The sequence below is a fragment of the Gavialis gangeticus genome, unplaced genomic scaffold (assembly GCF_001723915.1).
Source record: "Gavialis gangeticus isolate Ggan-Ray unplaced genomic scaffold, GavGan_comp1, whole genome shotgun sequence".
NCBI lineage: Eukaryota > Metazoa > Chordata > Crocodylia > Gavialidae > Gavialis > Gavialis gangeticus.
In genome coordinates this window covers 78,110,358-78,131,998 of record NW_017728994.1, presented here as the reverse complement: position 1 = coordinate 78,131,998, position 21,641 = coordinate 78,110,358, and the positions used below count along the sequence as shown (strand labels likewise).

Here is a 21,641-nt window from a genome sequence, read left to right as displayed (position 1 = left end):
AAAAAAAAAAAAAAAAAAAAAAAAAAAAAAAAAATGTTTATTGCAATAACAGTGCCTCCAGATCAGGATTAAACTTTCAAAGTAATAGGAATCTATTTCTATTCATCTTCACCACTTCAACAAAGTGTCCATTAAATATGTACATTTAAAGAAGACGTCTAGTTTAGTACTCTTTTTCACGCTGTTTCTTGCCCACCCCCCAAGAAACATTTTTATACCATTTAGAACACAAACATCTTCAATTTGAACAACAGAAAGTCAGTGCCATACTTATGGCAACATATAAATAAGTGACAATTAACTTAGCAGAACTTCATTTCTCTTCAGAACAGCCAAAAAAGAGCCTTAAACTACATGCTACCCTGACAACCAAGATCAACTTACTTAGGTACCTGCATAAGCCATCTTCTTCTATTCATGATGTATAAGGACAAATCCATTGAAACATATTCTCTCATATAGTCACTTTAAGTACTGAAGCATTATCCCTCATGTCTTTCCAGAAACACGAATAGCGTTGGATAGTAATACCAACTTTTCTCCATGTTTGCACTTGCCACACTCTAAATTACTTTGAATGGGTAGGTACAGAAAGCTTCCAAAGAGTGTGGCACATGAAGAGACTGTCCTCCCACAGCTGGCAAAGTTTACAGATCTCCACCACAGGCTTATCAAGTCCTATGCTACATCAGCCTTACAAGTTTCCTTACAGCTACAGGGAAGGAAAAAAAAAAGATCTTTTTCCCCATGGAAACTATTATGTACTTATTTACAAAAAGTTAAATTTCTAATATATTTAGTTAAACCTCAAGTCGATTCAACAGCTTTCCTACAGAAACCCAAATCATATCAGAGCATTACAGAGAATGTAGCAGTTCATTCAGATTTCTATTTAAAAAACACGTAATGATATTGCTAAATGTGCAAACACAAGTAAGACAACATGGTAAGAATCTACACACCAGGCCTGATCCCTTCCTCTTCCCCAATCCTGCAAAAGAGACTTATTTCTCCAAAATAGGAAAGCATGATAAGGATGATTTCCCTCCCCCTCTCCACCCTCAGCATAATCAATCAAAACCAAAAGATACACTTCGTTCTTTTGCAAATTAACTAGTAAGCAAACAAGTAAAAAAGCCAAAGTACACAATCATGAACTTTGCTCAGTTATATGACAAATACAGTCATAAAGTGAATTGTATTTAAAGCATACAATACGCTTATAGGTCACCTGCTGTTAAAAGAAAAGGATTCTTCATGACCCTGAAAGAATATAGCATTCAGAGCACTATACTAAATTACTCCAGATACTACCAGTCTTTAAAGTGTGCTGACTAGTAAAGATTGAGTTAATGAAGTTTTACTGGAAGTGCAAATAAAAACAGTCTGAGATGGAAGCCTGTTATTTTGAGCCTCAATATGCTCTTTAAGGCTGAAAAGAAAAAAGTTTTACAGGAAATTCTGGAGACTTATGGTATCCTTAAGAGAAAGGGTTACAGAGTCCAGCAGAAATCTTTTTGAAGATTTCTCATTTAACATGGCATAAACTTCATTATCAGTGATGTTGTTTCAAGGAGAAAAAAAAAAAAAAAAGATCACTGTGTTCAAACTGATACTTATTTTTTGTATCTCTGTAGAAATCCTTAAATTAGAAAGGCACAGGAAAAAACTATTACTACTACTTAACATTTGATTAAGATCACTGGAAGAGAAAAGAGAAGAGAAAAGGAGAAAAGAAAAGAAAAAAAAGTATGCCTTAAAGACCTGCTTTTCAGTATCAAGCTAAAAACCAGTTCATGGTCTTGAGATCCAGACAGCAAGACAAAGAAAATCCTTGTCTAACAAAGGCCAAAAAAGAAACACACTATCAATAAAAAATAAATATTGACATCTCATATGCAAATCCCAGAAAGTTACATCCAAAACTGGCAGAAGATATCTGGGAGACTTTGGCAATGATCTTCATGAAGTCATGGGAGACCAGCCAGGTACCAGAGGATTGGAAGACGGTAGTGCCCCATAGCGCCCCTCTTTGAAAAAGGTTAAAAGGAGTAGGAGTACCCGAGGAACGACAGACCAATTTGCCTTACCTCAATACTTGACAAGGTCCTAGGCCCAGGGCTGTTCAACATTGTTTGGTAACAATTTGGATGCTGACACAGAAAAGTTCCTGAGCAAGTCTGCGTGGATGACACAGAACTGGGAAGGATTTCCAATATGTTGGTGGATGAGAGTGCAACTCCAGAGGATCTCAACAGATTGGAGAGCTGGGCTGGAGCTAACAGGATGAAGTTCACTGCAGACAAATGCACGGTGGAATAATCAAAAACATAAATATAAAATGGGGAACATCTGGCTGAAAGGCAGCACTATGGAAAAGGACTTGGGAGTCTTGGTAGATTACAGACTCAGTATGAGTCTGCAGCGTAATGTAGCCACACAAAACACAAATATAGTTTTGCGATGCCTCACTATTCTCATAGTGAAGAAGTTTTTCTGGATACCCGATCTAAACTTTCTTTGTTGCATCTTCAAGCCATTGGTCCACATCCTCCTCTGCAGCAAGAGAAGAAAGGTGCTTTCCCTCTTCTTTATGGCAGCCCTTCAAGGATTTGAAGACTGCTATCATGTCCCTTCTTAAACATTTTTTTCACCAGTTGAACATGCCTAGTTCCTTTAGCTTCTCCTCATATGACTTGCTTTCCAAGCCTTTTACCATCTTTGATGCCCACCTCTGGACTCTCTCTAACTTTTCCATATCCTGTTTAAAATTTGGAACCCAGAACTGCACACAGTACTCCCAAATGAGGTCCAACCTTAAGCCTCACTGGAGCCTCATACTATCACCTCCTGTGTCTTACAGAAAATGCTTCTGTTGATGTATCATCCCTAGATCATCCCTGCCCCATAGCTGCCCAACCTCTTGAACACCTCCAGTGGGAAGTTGTGGACTCTCCATCACTGGAGGTGTTCAAGAAGAGGTTGGGCAGCTATGGGGCAGGGATGATCTAGGCCAGGGGTTGTCAACCAAGGGTACGTACTTGAGAAGGCCCTAGGGGGTACACATGGGCAGGTGGGGACAGAGCACCGCCACACATGATCCCATACTGTCATGCAGGCACCACCCACCCAGCCAGACACAGGGGCCAAGGGAAGCTGCACACCACCCCCCACACTCCACCCTGTGTCCAGCCGGTGGGGGTACACCGACCCAAAAAAAGGTTGAAAACCCCTGATCTAGGCATAACTATGCCCATGTTCTTCTCTGAGTATTTCCCATGCTTTTGGGTTTTAACGGTCATCCCCTCCCCACCTTTCTGCTACATGTGTGTCAGGGTGTTTTTACGCCTTCCTCAGAGGTGCAGGATATTGGCTACAGCCAAGGCTAGAGACTTTGATTGGGGTCTGCTACTGCTACTCCTAGAACCAAAGCTGGAGTTGCTGGCTGGAATGTCTTGCTCCTCTGCTCAGGATCAGACCAACTGCCATATTTGGGGGAATTTTACCCCATGGTGAGATTGGTACAGACTGGGGGGTTTCTGCCTTCTGCTGTAGCGGGGGACATGGAGGCACTCTACTCGGGATCTCTTGAGCATACATTGACAATATTTCATAAAGCAGGAAATTGGCTGCCATGGTTCTCCTGCTTTACCTGTGATGGGTTAGGGTGTTACATCTTTGTTGTGTCAGGGTTGACAGTAGTCTTATGTAGAGTTTAGATTCTGGTTTGCATAGAATGGTTGATAGGAATGATCCTGCCTCAGACAGGAGGTTGAACTAGATAACCTCTAACCTAGAGGTCCTGTATAGCACTACTTCTCTATGATTCTATGGATCAATTATGGTTGATGATACTAACTGAATAAAGAACTCTCTCAACTGAAGTCAGAATGGTTTATTGTATATTTAGTACACACAGATTAAAATAGTTATATTTAAAAAAAAGGTCTGTCAAAGTTAAATATACACATTTGTTAAATTTTCCAATGGGAAATTTAGTTTTTACAGTACCTGCAGTGATTGCTGAAGTGTCTAAAATTAAATAATCTATAACAACTCAGATACAGTCCTTACCAACTTTTCATGGGATCACTTAGCAAACAACATGAAAGAAAGACTGCATTAACAGTTATGCATACAAGCCTTGTTTACTTTTCACAATCTACTATTTTAAAATGTTAACAGTAATGTATACAAATCACACAGAAGACAGCTCAACCCAGTCGTTTTTAATTATAGAACAATAAATATATTCACTATACAGTAATTCCAATGTTAATAAATTATCACTACAATAGTCATCTACAGGAAGTTTCAATGGCTTGCTTTTAAACCTATGCACTCCCAAATGACAAGCATCAATAGGACATATGTTTTCATTTACCAATATAAACAAATCCAAAAGATGAGGTTACGAATAAATGTAATATAAATCTCTCTCTCTCTCTGAGGAATGCAATCCTGATAAGTGACTGAACTTAGGTTAATGAATAGAATTGGTAAAATCTTAGAAAAAGGGGACAGAACTCGAGAAGGTATGTATGCCATACTGCAATGTCAACATAAGACACAACCTCCACTGGACCAACATTTTTCAGGAAAGGATTCTTCCTAAATAGTTTATTGGGCTGATTGACTCATTTATTCATTAGAGTTTCAAAAAGGAAAAAAAAGTGGAAAATTAATTTCAAGTTCTTGTTTTAGCCTTCATTACAATATATAATGCAATTAAACTTCTTGTTATATTCACACCACAAAAAAAACCCACAAGTAAACATTTTTGCCCACTACTAAGTCCACAGACTTTATGTATCAAAGACTATTTTAATAGGTTGGTCTTGTCATTCAGCTGACAGTGTCACCCTCTAAAGAAACTAATTAGTAGAGCAAGAGGTATAGTTTATACTAATTAATCCTCTGTTTACCAAGGAACGGATGCAAGAACAAAATACTGTACAAGTCCATATAAGCAGTCTTGAAATTACTACCAGATGCTTTTCTGCTTTCCCAAGAAAGGGAAGGGAAGATAGTGACATACTGGATCAGTTCTATTATTTACTTCAAGTTTTCGTCTCTGACAGTAGCCTGTACTAGATGCCTCAAATGATAAACTCCAATGTCAGGAGCATGGGGAACAAGCAGGAGCAGCTATTGCTCACTAGAGAGCAGGAGGACTATAACCTGGTAGGGATCATGGAGACTTTGTGGGACTCCTTGCATGACTGGAATGTAGCCATAGAGGGCAACACCTTGCACAGAAGGGACCAAGCAGGGAGAAAAGATGGAGGGGTAGCTCTCTATGTGAGGGAGCAGTACACCTCTCTGGAGGCTGACATTGGCCCCAAGGGTAAGCAGCTTGAAATCCTCTGGGTCAACTTTTGGGGGGGAGGGGAAGGGGGAGCGAGGTGAGAGAAACTTAACTGTGGGTGTTTACTACAAGCCACCGAACCAAACCAAGGGGATGAACTTGATCTGCAAGTTCTCTCAAGAACTGACAGAGGCTATGCAAGCATGGGACTTGGCAGCTAGGATCTGGAACCAACTTCCAAGGGAAGTGGTGCTCACTCCTACCCTAAGGGTCTTTAAAAGGAGGCTAGACAGACACCTTGCCGGGGTCGTTTGACCCCAGCATTCTTTGCTGCCCATGGCGGGGGGGGGGGGGCAGACTTGATAATCTGCTCAGGTCCCTTCCGACCCTACCAACTATGAAACCACTATGGCTGTCATGAGCAACTTCAGTTACCCAGACACAGATTGGGAGGAACACTCAGCTAGGTGAGATCAGTCATGTAGCTTCTTAACTGTAAAATGGAGGAGCTCTTTCTGACCCAGGAAATGCAAGGGCCAACCAGAGGTACTGCTCTCCTAGACTTGGTCTTGACCAAAGAAGATGACCTGGCATGTGGCTTGAACATTGAGGGTGGCCTGGGCAACAACGACCATGAGCTCATCAGGTTCTCTATCCACTGCAAGGCTGACAAATCAACTAGCAGGATTAAAGTCCTGGACTTCAAAAATGCTAACTTCAACAGGCTCAGGGTATTAGTAGGGGAAACGATGCAGGACCAGGGACGGAAGGCAAATGGGGTGCATGAAGAGTGACTGTTCTTCAAGGACACGATCCTCAAAGCACAAAAGAAAACCATGCCCATAAAGAGGAAAGGTAGCAGATGGGCTGGCAAGCCCTCCTGGCTCAATATGGACATCACGGTCCACTTCAAAAAGAAAAAAAAAGAGAGAGGCATACACACAGTGGAAGCTAGGGACAGTCCTCAAGGAAGACTATACAACAGTGGTCCACAGCTGTAAAGAAATGACTAGGAAAGCTAAGGCGGTGACTGGGTTTAAGTTAGCCAAGGGAGTCAAGGACAATAAGAAGTCCTTCCTTGGGTATGTAGGGAGCAGAAGGAAAACAAATGGAAGCATGGGGTCCCTGCTTACCCCTTGGGACAGCTGGTAATGGACACTCAGGAAAATACTTAACTCCTGAATCCCTATTTTGCTTTGTTATTTCACTGGACCAAAGGGAAAGACAAGCGAGATAAGGATCACAGGGGGCATGGTAGGAATGACAGCCTTCCCACTGTGGATGCTGAGCTGGTGCAAAACCAACAAAAAGGTTAGACATTTATAAGTCAGCAAGACCAGATGGACTTCACCCAAGAGTGCTGATGGAGAGTTAGCTGTGGTCATAGAGAACTCCTGGCAAAACTCTTTCAGAAGTCGTGGCACACAGGGGAGATCCTTGAGGATTGGAAGAGGGCCAACATTGTGCCCATCTTCAAGAAGGGGAAGAGGGAGGACCTGGGCAACTCTAGGTTAATCAGCATAAGCTCCATCCCAGGGAAAATTCTTGAAAAAACACATTAAAGAATTTGTGTGTGATACACTCATTGAGAATATGATTCTGAACAACAGCCAGCATGGCTTCATTGAGGGTAGGTCTTGTCTTATGAATCTCATCTCCTTCTATGAACAGGTCTCTCGACACCTGCCATGGGAAAGAAGGTCGACATTATGTACCTAGACTTCCAAAAGGCTTTTGATCTAGTATCCCACAATATCCTCATGGAAAAATTGGAAGATTGTGGGCTTAACTGCTCAACAGTTCAGCGGGTGAACAATTGGCTGCACGGTAGGACCCAGAGAGTTCTCATGAATGGATTTGCATCATCCTGGCAAGAAGTGGCCAGTGGTGTCCCTCAGGGATCTGTGCTTGGACTGGTGCTTTTCAGCATCTTTATCAATGATTTGGATGTGGGGGTGAAAACCTCACTAGCCAAGTTTGTGGACGACACCAAGTTATGGGGGAGTGTGCTCATGCCAGAAAACAGGTTGCAGATACAGATGGACCTGGATAGGCTGGAGAGTTGAGCAGACTGGAACCAGATGACGTTCAACACCCAGAAATGTAAGGTGCTCCATATGGGGGCAAAAAACTCCCAATATACCTACAGGCTTGGTGGCGACAATTTGACTTGCACCACAGCTGAAAGGGACCTACGGGTAGTGATCAACCATCGTATGAACATGAGCCAGCAATGCAATGCTGTGGCCAGCAAAGCAAACAACATGCTGACATGCATTAGCATGAGATGCAACAGTTAAGCTAAGGAAGTGATACTCCCACTGTACTCCACACTGGTGAGACTGCAGATGGAGTACTACGTTCAGTTCTGGGTGTTGCACTTCAACAAGGATGTGGAAAACTTGAGAAGGTCCAAAAGAAGAGCCACCCATATGATCAGGGACTTGCAAAACAAGCCATGAGGAAAGGCTGAGGGACTTGGGCCTCTTCAGCCTAAAGAAGAGAAGACTGGAAGGGGACTTGGCAGCACCCCATGTCTCATTCCAGCAGTGCATGCAGCAGCAGGCAGCTGCCCCCACCCCTCACCTGAGCCCACAGCAGCCAGCCCACATCCACTCCCCACCACTACAGGTGGCATAGCCAGAGAGGAGCCTGCAGGGGAGGGGAAGCCAGGCTCTGGGCTTCAGGCTTCATTCTGCTGCCACCTCCCACAGGCAACAGCCAGGGCTCAGGTACAGCTGCAGAGATCAGGGAGGCTGTGGACCCAAGTCCCCAGCCCCATAGCCCTGGCAGCTAGACCACCCCCTCCAGCAGAGCCCAGGGGACTATGGGTGGGGACTGAGGGGCAATGGCATGGGGCAGAGCACCAGCATAATCAGGGCTCAGCCCCACTAGGCAGTGGGGGGATGGGGGACAGCCTTAGCTGGACCCGCATCCTGGTGAGCGAAGACACAGGGAAAATTCCAATTGTCCATGATAAAAAACCCAAAAAAATCAAATGCTAAAAATTATAGCTATTTAGAATTTATTTTATTATAGTGATTGAGGCACTGGTAGGCTTCTAAATTGCATATATATCAATAAAATATTGTGTTCAACTGATAACTATGTATATAGTGGCGTTTCAATTTAATCATGGAAAAAGGCAGATTTTGGGGGTTTCAATCAGAGAATCTGCAGTTTTAAAGTGGAGAAAACCAGGATCCCTGATCATAATACCAGTCAGCTCTCACATTAACTTACATATTTTCCTGTTACTGTCACCAAGAATTTATTTGAATGCTGTGTGCTTTTTGGAAAAGTAACTTGCTCACTACATTTACAGATTATGTTTCTTCTTAGGTAGAGGTGAAAACTAAGTCAACAACAGAGAGACTTGTGCCTGATGGTTTGATATCACTCTGAGTTCTCTCTAATTTCATACAAATGTCACTGTTGCTATTCAGAATCCTGTGGATAGCAGCAAAACTGATAAGAATCAGATCAATTTCTCTGTGCTGCTGTGGGAAAGCTACAAACAGGAGATGCAGACATTGGAGCTATCAAAACTTCCAGGAAGAGCCTAATGGAAAAGATGAAGTACCCGAGACATTTCATGATAGAGACCAAAAACCTTAGGGGAGGGCAGAGTAAGAAACCTATCTTTTCTGCACTGTAAATATGATAAGCTGTTAATTTAACTAAAACTTTTTTAATACAATGTTTTAAGATGAATGTGAAGTAGTGAGGGAAAGTACAAGGGAACAGGAAGACACCCAATGCAGTGGTGGAAGAAGGCAAAGAAAAATCATAAAGCAACGCATCATGATTACATTAAAAAAGACCCTGAAATCACGAGCATAGAAAAGGGAAACAGCAAAGTAAAACAGCAACAACAACAAAATCAGGACTAGTTATTTTAAGAAAATGCATTAGATAAAAGTTGATCAATAACTATCTTTGTCCCAAATTCAAGGTCTGCAAAGTGTTTTGGGGGGTTTTTTTGGTAAAGTTATCATAGAAAGTAAAGGACTATACACACACACACAAATCAAAACCTCCTTTATGCCAAAGAGGTACGGAATGGGGTGTGCGAAGAGAGCCGTATTAGATTCAGATTCAGCCCAATTTGGGAGACAGTGATTTGATTCATTGATTCGGATCACTGTCCCAATTCAATTCAGCCAAATCTGAAGATTTGATGCCGATTCGGAGACTCGGTGATTTGGCCATAGACACCACTTAAAATGTTTTTTCTACATACCTCAAGGTACTAGGCATGGCTTCTGAACACTGAGCTGGTGGGGCAGATGGAGCATCCCAAAGGAGTGCGAGAGGGCCCCCCCCACCACACGCTCAACGGTGGACCCAGAAGTGCACCAGAATAATTTCTAGTCCACTTCCAGGTCCACCGCCAAGCATGTGGGGGACCCCCCACACTCTCTTTGGCTCAGCAATCAGCCACAGGGGGACCCCAGGTGCCCCCCAAACCAAGTAGGCACCAGTCGCTGAGCCAGAGGTCTGGGGTCTGGTCCACTTCTGGGTCCACCGCCGAGCATGCTAGGGACTGCCCCTCGCACTCCCGTGGGACGCTCCATCCACGCCAGCATCTCAGCATTCATGAGCCACCAGGTACCTTGAGGTACACAGAAAAAACATTTAAAGCTGTATCTATGTCCAAATCATCGAATCTCTCCAAAATGATTCAGAGGGTTCCAATTCGATTTGGAGAGATTAAAGGATTTCCTGATTCAATTCAGACTGGGAGATTCACCTGCCACATCAAATCCGCGACTGAAGATTTGCACAGCCCTAGTATGGGGTGCCTTCTTAAAATAGTACTTTTAAAGCAAATAAATCACATTGGTATACTTTTAATATATATTTTTTGAAGTTCATTCTCTCCCAGACCATAGCCTTACTTCCATACAGGTGATTTCAGCTGGCTGTTAGAATTATTTGAAGCTACATTGTACATCATATTGTTTCTTGCTCTTCTGGTGATTTTGTCCATTTGAGAAAAGAACTTTGGGTGTGATTTTCTGCCAGTTTCTATCCTTGCTACTATTTCATATCAGACCAAATCTTTCCTTATGAAGAGATTTTAAATGTGAACTGGTACTCAATGGAAAGATGAAATGAAACCAAGGCAAGCACAGAACCCAGAAAAGTGGAGGAAGTATGGGTTTTTAAAAATAGTAGTACTTGGCAGGGCTATAATAAGGATAGTTTCCAGTTGTTTGTGGAAACATGGAAGAAATGAAGGCTAAAGTTCTTAATACAGACTTTGTAAAAATAAGAAAAAAAAAAACAACCTGAAAATGAAGTCTTTTTTTAAAGTTTCATAGCTAACTTATTACCCCATCTTAGGGTTATGATTCCTTCTCCTTTTGACATAAAATGAAAATCTGGATTTTTGTTAGTTTTTAACATTATGGGGTTGTTAGGATAAGGATTTAACTTATGGTCTTAAACAAGGGAAGAAATCTGAGGCACTGTGCTGACATATATTGTTATTCTTGCGGTATTTCATCTAGTAAATTTGATTGGCCCATGAAAACAGAGGTTCACCTAATAGAAGGTCTTAATTAAAATGTCCATTTTTATTACCTTAAGCTCTGTTTCTGTTTCTTGACATTATGTGAAAAAATAAGAGTAGCATAAAAGAAAATTCTCCAATTCTAATCACTTTCCCTATAAAATGCTATAAGCCAATAAATGTCAAGTCTGAAAATATACTAGGTTTATTTTAAGTAATGGATGATGCAATGAAGGTATCCAAGAAATGATAATAGAACACAACTAAGAAAAAACAAACTGTACATTAGCTTTAGATAAAGGCATTTAACAAAACCAAGAGGATGAATAATAAAATAGTTCTAATTCCAGTCTAATGCCTACTGCATTTAATCCAGCAGAAATAACCAACTTCTATAGATTTTTACACCAGTTAATCCAAATTAAAAAAAAAGAAAATTTATTTTAATATTGGAGATGCACTCAGAAAAGTTAATTAAGATGCAACAGTTCTTGCCAATGATACTCTCAACTCTGATCTAAAGTTTGTGGTCTGCTATTCCACAGATGTTAGGATACATTAACGTATCAGCAAGAGATTTAATCCTATATATAAGCTAAAAACCTGTATATGCTTGAAACTGTAATAGCTTCCTAGGGATAAGAGAGTCAGTCAACACCACCAATACTGCATTACTCAGGGACTAACTTTAGCAGCCTCAGTTTTAGCCAGGACAAAGATGTTCCAGGTTGGGGAAGAATAAGACTTGCATCAACAGATTAGGTCAGCCTCCATGCTTATTATGTTAGCAATGCACCTACATACATATTTTACTGTCTTTTTAAGCTATGTTCAGCTGATCTCATGATAACCAGGATTATAGTTGTGCAGTTCTCACAGTGGTATATGAGTTGACTTTCCCCCTATGGCTGAACATGTACTTTTCCACTTCTGAAATATCCTTTGAATTTAATTGCCACAGATGGTGTAGAAAGCAGCAGGACTCAAAGAATTCTCCCTACATACTATACATTCAAAGCTTTCTGCCAAAGTCTGCTTTCCTCTTACACTGTTAGCCCTTTCAGTATTAACCACTTAACCTTGTTTCCCTGGTAGATTTTTAGGGGGTAATTAAAAACTGAAAACTAAAAGGTTATTCTGCTTGAAGATACCCACTACAATTTTTTTATTTAATTAAGCTAAAGGGAGGGGAGGGGTGCGGAGGAGCATAAAAATAAATGCATTTTTATTTATTTAAAAAGGAGAAAAAGCAAAAGAGCAGGAAGGGGAGGATAGAAGGTGAGTGGAAGAATTAGCTTAAGACCTTTTAGAGCAATTGTAAAGTTATTGAAGACTTGATTAGTTGTGTGAGTCTCACACTGAAGTTAATTTATGGGATAATCAAAGCTCCCAAGAAAATTTTTCAACTACAGCCACTAAAATGTGAGAGAAGTATATTTTTACTACTAAGTAATGCTATGTTTTAATCCTCTTTAATACAAGGTTTCATCCATTCCAAATTTCCATAATGGTACTTACTTACTGTAACTTGTACTGCTGTTGCCTACCAGCGAACACAGGCAAGTGGCAAAGTAAATTAAGTAGAAGTGTTATGTCCAAAATCTACTACATATTCTGCTACTTGCCTAGAAAATTAAAATTCCAATAAAAAAGCTGGGATTTGTAGAACATGGGTGGTTCAAATATCAGGCAAGTCATGAGATGCCAACTTCCCTTCACGTTTTTAGCTAAAGGTCATACTAAAACAGCCACAATTACTATATTTTCCCAATTTTATTTTCCTATGCAATCATCTGCTACTGATAATAGGAAACACGGTTTACACAACAGTCTTAGGGCTTTAAATTCTGGAGTTATGCATTGTTCAGCTCAAGGTAAGCAGGAAATTAGGAGACTAACAGTATTCTAAAATATGTTTTTAAAATGAAAACTTAAGTTAGAGCTGTACATTTAAAAGTAATTTGAAAATAAACCAAACCTGAATGGTTTGTACCAATTCACAGAACTATCCTATTAAGGAAATCCTTTTCATTCCTTCTCAATGCATTGGTAATAATCTATTTCCGATAATCTCACATATATGCATGCCATTGCCTTAAGTAGCTGAAAATAAAAGGCTGAATTCTGGATGCACTTAACTATCTGCACGGGTCTCTAAAGCAGAAGAAACAAGGGAAACTGGTCATACAGGAATAAAATTGAGCCACTAGGCTTCCTAATGACACCTGAAAAAGGTATACACTGATAATGCACAAAGCTACTATTTTGGAACCTTATCTCAGAAGATGACCATTGTCTTACTGTAAGAGGGCGACTCATGAATTACTGTATGCCGTCATAATCAGACTGCAAAATCTAATCTCTTTTAGATCTTGTGTAAGTACACATAGAGTTTATGATAGTCAAAATGCACGTTTTCTAAAAATAAAAAAGCAGAAAAATATTTTTTTTTTGCAATTTCTTAGTTAGTCTAATAAAAGATATCATCTCTGAACCAAGAGTTCTAGAGTTTTGCATTTTTTTTGTCTCAGACCAACATGGCTACCAAATAACACCCCTGTTTGAAGGTGCATAATTTATATTGTACATATGTTGTTTAGGTAGATTATGATGATAAACAATAAGCAAACAAACAAAGAGCTAACAAACTGATGTAGGCTCAAAGAGCTAACTTAAACTGATGTAGGTTCATAGTCTAGTGACTATGCCTGTTAAGGCAGGCATAGTCACTAGACCAGAGGTTCTCAAACTGTGACCCGCAGACCACCACTGGTCCACTCAGGTTTTCCGCAGAAAGGTGACCCAAGGCTAAAGCTGATAAACATTACACCCACCTTCCCAGAACTTTGCTCAACAAAAACAGGCACACCCATAGCATTAGAAATGGGTGACTATCAATACTAAAATATGAGTTGTGTGCTTTGATTTGTACAACAAAAAAAAGTTTATTAACTGATCCGCTGAGACCCTCAGCAATTTTTAAGTGGTCTGCAAAAAAAAAAAGTTTGAGGACCACTGGACTAGACAAAATGAACATGAAATGTTGTCTAGGGAGTCTCTTAATATTCTATTTACTTTTAAGTTGTTCTGGCCCTGTTGTTGCTGTCCTCTTTTTAAGTTATTCCATTTTCTTATTGTAAGCTTCCCTAAGCCTTCATTGGGAAGGGCAGCATATAAATCAATCAAACAAACAAACAATTTTGGGTGTAGAGGGAACATAAGATGTAAAAAGATTAGGAAGGGGGATATAAAAAGTTCTGACCTAAGACACTGCCATAAAAAAAAATTAATTAATTTGGTGACTATTAGGGCTATACATTATCTTGCTAATTCTCAAAAGAAAGGAATTTTGAAAAGGGAAAAAACATTTGGAACAAAGAATAGTGCCCTGTTAAACTGGAATCAAAATAAACTGACAGTGGAGGGGTGAGGAGTATGCAGAGGGTTACAGTGCTACAGAGAAGTTTCCAGGAATAACAAAGAAAAAGAAAAAGAAAAAAAAGATTACTGGAAAAGACTTCTTCTTTGGCCCTCTATGTTGCCATTCATCATCATTTATTCCTAATGTGGGAATTCCATTTTTAACATGGTGAATCTTGTAACACCATATAAAGAGAGCATACTGTTGAATAAAATCAGTTCCTAGAGCCAAACGCTTCAAAGCCAGCAAAATGCTGCAGAAAAAGTGAGACGCCTAGATAGCAACATGAAAAGGACTCTATTCACTTGGTTTAAATATCTTTGTAACATGCAGCTATGTTTTGTAAGGGCTCTCACGAACTACTGGATGGTTTCTCAAGTAAGGCCAAGAGTGGAGTTATTTTATCCTCACAGGCATAAATTTATTGGCCAAACTGGTGTTGAGGTGTATCCCTTGTCCTCCACCCTTTCTTATCCTAAACATTTGTATGGTTTTGCTACATACTAGGAAGTGAATAAAGACCTCAGTTCAACAAGGTACTTAAGAACATGCTTAGTACCACTGAAGTCAATGGAACTACTCACAGGCTTAAAGTTAATCATATACTTAAGTGCCTTGCTGAATCAAGTGCCTTTTGGGATCCATTTGTTTACTTCCCTGATGCTGTGCCACTACCACTATTCCAAATTAGGGCAAAAACAGCTCCAGCAAGAGGTACAGCATTAGTTTAACAATAAAGCATTTTTTGTATTTTAAAAAGTATAATGCAAGAAATATCATCTGTTCATTATTGTGGTTAAGATCTAAAAGGACTATCACATTTTAAATCATTTTCTGCTAAGATACAGGTTATTCTTGTTACTCACGTGAAAAAAAAAACCAAAACATTTTCCATTCTAAAAGAGTTCAACAAAATTCAAAATAATTCCTCGCTGAATAGAATGGCTGTTATTTCTCTCAGCTAATACCAGTTAAGCTCACTGACATCTAATGTCATAATAAAATTTCACAGACTATTTCAAGCATAGAAAATTGAGATCACACTTAGTGAATACAGTTTATTAAAGAACAAACTGGTTTTAAAAAATGAAATATGAGTATGAAAAATGTATATTTTTCAGATGTAATGGCTACATTTCAGTCTCATCTAGTGTTAAAAAATTGGTAAATTACTTTGAAAGGTCACAGATTCATATTTAAGAGCAATAAACAGAAATTTGGAAGGAGCAGGTATAAATAAGACTGTGCAAAATAACTGCACTCTTCCTCTTTCCATGTAGTGTGCAAGGACCAAAGATTATTATTTCACTGGTGAGATCAACAGACCCTAGATCACAGAATCAATGAGTCGGAAGGGACCTAGACAGATCATCTAGTCCGACCCCCTGCCATGGGCAGGAAGGAGCACTGCGGGTGGGAGGGATCATAAGACCCCAGCCAGGTGCCTATCCAGTGCATCCTGTTCTGAAAATGCAATATAATAGCTTATATATTTGCATGGTCCAAGGAAAGTTGAGGGACAAAATGTTTTAAAATATTAAAAATCATAAGAACATAAACAGAGTTAGTAATTAATGCTATGCATCTTTGGAAAGCCATTCTGCTTTTTAACCGTCTCCTCTGCACATGTTCATTCTGACCTTACATCAGATGGCCAGTATATTGAGAAATGGTTCAAGCTAGAAATGCTGCAGCATGCCATAAGAAACTGTTCTTTCATTTTTCAGACAGTATAAAGCATTAACAAAAATAATTTTTAAAGTACCCAAATGACTTAAAATGCCCAAATCTCATGTTCTCAAGTTTAATTGGGTCACTGAAAATAGGACTTGGTAGCCCAGTTCTTTTGGGTACATCTGATAAATTTTACTCCAAGTCTTTAAATCCATCTACAAGTAAAAAAATTCTACTGGTTGCTTTAAAAAAAAAAAAATGTTGAAGTAAGAAACAATATGAGTTACCAGGAAGCACTGTTTATAAAGAATAGGTACCACAAAATTCAACAGTCTTCAACGTTTGAGGGATTTGGGCTGGGTCTGACAGCAGTAGTAACATTTCTAAGATCCAGTTCTAGAGAACTGACCAAAACTAAATGCCAAAGAAAAAAAACTCTGACTTGAAACTAGAAGATATAAACCCCAGAGCACCAACCCCAGGACTAAGAACAGTATTTGCACTTTATATGTCATCTACTACACAACAAAAATTTACTTGACTTAAAACAGCTTACCTAAAAAGGCTCAGCTTTTCCTAAGCTCTATCTGCTTTAGAAAAAGGAAACAATATTTCTCGGCCTACACTGGATAAGAACACATGATGTTATCTGTCTAAACAGAAAGGGAGATTTCATCCTCTGGACCTAGATATGACTCAGTTTGCTGCATTCAGTGAACAATAAAGTATTTTAAAAATTAAATATGGCAACAGGAATTCAAAACAGCCAATTGTCTCTCTACATAGTTACATTTGAAATAAAAAGTCCCAATCTTAGAAAGCCTCCTAAGCAGGGTCCCACTGAAGTTAATGGGATTACTTGTGGGTATAAATGGTCTGCTTCAGGTGATCTTTTTGTAGATTCAGTCAAAGTTGTTTATCATAAGCTTTAAAACACTTTCCCTTCCTCAGTGCTTATCACCTCTGCTCACAAAGCCTAGGGAAGTGTTTCCTAAATAAAACACTTACACATTCCTCTGAACCATGAACTCCTCGAACATCCTAAAGAAAAAATTAGAACCAACAACATTAAACCATCTATTCCTTTTTAAACTGAAACAAATATTGAAGGGTAGGGTGGGACAAAAGTGGTAGGTCATTTTTGTGGCTTAGTAAACTGTGTAAAAGTAAACTTTTTAAGACTTAAACTGTTTTAGGTTTTTCTCGGGTTTTTTCCTCTGTATTGGATGTTAAGTGGGGGGGAACCCCCAAATCTTCCAAACTACTAAGTCTTTTGGCAACACTGTTTGTACTAAATTAATGCATACAAAACTATTACGTCTGACATAACCATATCCGTTATAACTGTATGTCATCAAAACTTTGCATGATGGATGTACGAATATGTTGGTCAAAAGTAATGTCTTTGCTACTAGAGTTGCAGTTTCCACTGCCAGGTAAGTGGGAAGTTTTGTCAGTGTAGCTAGAAAGATAGTGGGGGAGGAGGGAAGAGACAATGACCCGCAGGTAACCTGAACTTTTGTCTTCTGTTCTCAGCAACTATATACTGCCATAAAAACAGGAAGTGTTTATACAGTGAAATTTACGTTAAAGGCTTAAAGTATGTAAGAGCATAAAGCAAGCGTTATGTCTGAAATATATTTGCAGTTCTCAGAAGCATTAAGAACTCTAATGAAATAAGCAGATTACTAGTGAGGAAAATAGCTATCCAAAACAACTACAAATGACTGTCACCACACTAAAATGTTAGGACAGAAGTTCACGAGTATGACAAGTGGTGGCGGATAAGTGAAAGGAGAAAAAAATCTGTCTGTGAGGAAGCAATTTACTTAGACTGATAACAGGGCAATGATGTTAATACTCTCCCTCATTACTAAAATGGTAGCAAAAATAGCTGCACTGTTCATCTAAGGAGAAGCAACACTATGCTACCTGACTGAACTTGTCTACCATACAAAGATATTGTAATTTGCTCTACAATGAAAACATTACTTCAAATAAAAGGGCATTTGCAAATGCAGTACAGAACTGCAGAATAGCAGCCACACAGAACTCATAAACACTGTATCTGGACCACAAGTCATGTTTGTGCGCAGCACTTGGCTTACTTTAGAACACAGTAGAAGATATTTGCCATGAAGCTGCACTGGTATTTTTACACTTCATTTGCAGGAAGAAGAAATCATGCCCTCTTTCTAGCACAAGGATGAAAAGAGTACCCACAGAAACTGTGCGAACTGAACAGCGTGTTAGAGCTCCAACGTGCTTGTAATAGCAGGTATCTTGGACCCCTTCACCATTTTAGACCCCACAGTGTTCACTTGGACAATTTATGCATGGCAGATTTCAAGATTAAATAAACACATGGATGCTAAGGTCTCTTAACACGGCTTCCATTGTGCAATCTTCATACAGAGCTCAAGGAATGCAAAGCACAGAGTTTCTGCATTAGGGTGAGTGACATGCCAGCTCAGCTACAGGACACAGAACAGGACCTTCAGATTCAAGCCTTCAGCCTACCTTCAATTTTCTATTATAAAAATGGAAGAACACTCTGAAATCCAGCAAGATCATAATATAATTTTCAATGAGAAGCTAAACAGAAAGAGATATAAAACTGAACTTGAAACAAAAGAAATGGGAATATTAGAAAGGATTATTTTTCTCTAGGTAAAACACACCAAAATCAAGTCCTTACCTCCAAAATTCACACACCGCGACAGAGTCTTATTCCTCCCTCCATGAAGCAAGTACCTAATAAGCACCTGATAACTCAAATATGGAACTTAAAACCTTAAGTCTAAAAACCATTCTAATTTTGTCTTCGCCATACTTCAGTCACATTATTCCAAAAATGTGATTGGTCAACTTCTAGTCACAAATCCAACAAAAACAAACCCCAAAAAAGATTTTAAAAAAGCTAGCCTTTCTATTCCTCACTCTGAAGCAGACCTTTCTTTTTACTGTAGACTTTTTTTCATTATAAGTTCACTATAACCTATAAGAACAATAATGTTCTTTTTTATGAGTCATGTACATTTTAGTAAATGATGAAAAGGCTTTATTCCCTCCAGGAATTTTAAGGACCCTAAAATACTAGTTAAGAGAAGTCAGGCAATAATTAAGTCTGGAGGTATGGATTATCTAAACTAGCATGATCAAAAGTCAAGAGATAAAACTCACTGTCAGGCACACTATATCCTGATACATTGAATGAACATTTCAAACTAACATTGAACGAACATTTCAAACTAACATTAATCAGTCATATTTTGCTAAAGAAAAAAGCAGACTAGACTAAAGACTGATCAGCAAGTGTAATAATGTTAAGCTTTCTTCCTATAAACATGGATACAAACTAGTAATTGTACTGAACTCAAAGAGACTAGCGCTGTGAATAAAGTTTCTGACCTAAGAGTGTTTACGAAGTCAAGGCTATAACTTGTAGATACGCATTTTATGTTAAAGGACTGGATACACATATTAAAATAAAGAGTTAAGAGCAAATTTATTATAGTAGATTTAGTGAAAAGGCTGATTGCAGGGGCTGGACTCGATGATCTTCCAAGGTCCCTTCCAGCCCTAATGTCTATGAAATCTATGAATAGGCACCAACCAGGGGCTAAGGCAAAAATGAACTTTAAAGGACTATGAACAGAAACTCTGGTCACTTTAATAATGATAACTACAAAAAAATAAAAATAAACGTTGCAGTTTTTTCACCGTGGTACACTTGGGCAATAATTTGAGTACAACTCCCAAGCACAAGGCAAAAAGAATGGCTACTTTCTAATAAAACTATGGGCCTCAGTTGTGATGATTCATGTATGTCCTCAGCTTTGTAAACCATTAGGCAGTGGAATTACTACTCCACTGTGGATGAAACCCTGGCTTCACTGAGGCAGTGAAAATTCTGCCATTGATTTCAGTGGGCCCAGGACTGTACTCCTGTGCTGCTCTTTGCAAGACTGCCACCCTAGCTATTACCCAAGCTTCCTGCTCGGACGATTACAACTTTAACATATTTTGATTAATATCTGCAGTTTACAGAAAGTCATTTCTCCTCTTCTGACATCTCTAGAATATAGCCACTATTGCAACAATATTTTTCCCCCGGTAGAAAAGCATTTAACATTTCATGAATATATCTTGCTAAACATAGATTTAATGCTCTTATTTTCATGTTAGCATGCAAAAAGCATATTAGGAGAAAAGTAAGTACAGCAGTGTTTCAGAATTTCTGAAATTACCAGAAGGAATGCTCCCCAGTAGAATTTATTTTTTCCTGAGAGAATGAAAGCAATGCAAGTTTTGATTTTCCTGACATTTCTGAGGCTTCAAAACCACAGCTAAAGGATTTAAACCGTCTGACTGAGACCATGATATACTGTATTGGTACGTTAAGAGAGCTCTTACAGTGTAAGCAGCTCTCCAGGACAACATTTTGTTTTGGACTAAGTCATCTTGGCTATCTTGACATTTTAATTAAAGGCTTGCAATGAAAACAAAAGTCTACTGTCAGTAAATATTCAGTTTACAGGTTTACAATGGAAGAATGAGACAGCTGACATAAAATACACCAAAGCTGGGGAAAATAACTAAACACAGAAGTGAAAGACGAGGCAAGTTGTACTGAAAAGAGAAAAAAAGTTAATTGATGTAGCTAAACAAAGGCTTACACTAGAGGAGCAGAGGCTGACTTGTAAGTTACTCATCACCACACCTGAAATCTTCGAAAGATCTGAATGTGGATTTAGTGACTGCATCTCTGGTGCGCACACAAAACCTAACTGATATTCCTGCAAACTGTTCCACCTTTTAAAAAGCCTGAAAGTCTCCTAAACTCTCTCCGCCACTGTGTACCACAGGCTCCTGAGCAAAGTAAACCTATGGTCTGGGTCAGTTCTGACCATCTTAGGAACAACCACCAGAGTCCTAGGGTCCAGAAAGGAAGCCTGCTTTGCTTGACCAGAGTTTCAAGCGTTTTTTTCACCGGGCTCCGACAGCTGAAGCGCAGGCAAGAGCATGCACTGAACACCGCTCATCCTTCTCAGGAAATGCAAGAAAGTAGCGCACGCTAATGGGGGAGAAGAGAGAAAAGAAAAAAAAGTCTGTGCCCTTTACTATCTGCTCTTCCTGGGGGAAAGGCTTTAGCTAGTTCCCGTAGAACCAAGGGAAAGGCCTGGTTGACAGCAACCACCTCTCACCTAGCAGTGAAGGGAAAATACTACTACTACTACTACTACTACTAATAATAATAATACTAGGCAGCCCCTGGGGACACGCAGGGCAGGAAAGAAGAACCCCTGCTGCTAACTGCCCTACAGCAAACACACAAGCAGGGAAACTTTCTCCAGGAGCCCCGGGGCAGGAGCCTGCAGCCCGAGGCAGAGGCAGCGTGTCCCACCTCGGGGCGGGGAGGCGGAGGCGGGGGCGTGGGAAGCTGCGACCCCCGGGCCAGGCTGGGCCGGGCCGGGCGCCCCCAGACCGGTCGTATCCGAGGCGGGCCGGGGCTGGAGCGCGCAGCGTGGGGGCAGTCGGATCCCACGCCTCGGAGCGGGCGGAGCCGCAGCCAAGGGCGCTCTCGGCGGGACGGGACGGGACGGGAATCCGCGCCGCGCCGCCCGGGGGCAGGGAAGTGGCCGCTTGGAGATGCCGGGGCCGGCGCTACTCACATCGTCGAAGAGCGAGCCCACGTTGGCGGTGACCAGCAGCATCCC

At 40.1% G+C, this 21,641-nt stretch overlaps 1 protein-coding gene across 1 annotated transcript in view; it reads right to left on the bottom strand.

Annotated features, from left to right (window-relative positions):
- INPP5A (inositol polyphosphate-5-phosphatase A) overlaps positions 1-21,638 on the bottom strand; it is a 524,426-nt gene extending 502,788 nt beyond the window's left edge. The window contains exon 1 of the mRNA XM_019503024.1: positions 21,597-21,638. Within this exon, the coding sequence (XP_019358569.1) occupies positions 21,597-21,638 (42 nt within the window). The remainder of the gene's footprint in view (positions 1-21,596) is intronic.
- Between the last annotated feature and the right edge of the window lie 3 nt (positions 21,639-21,641).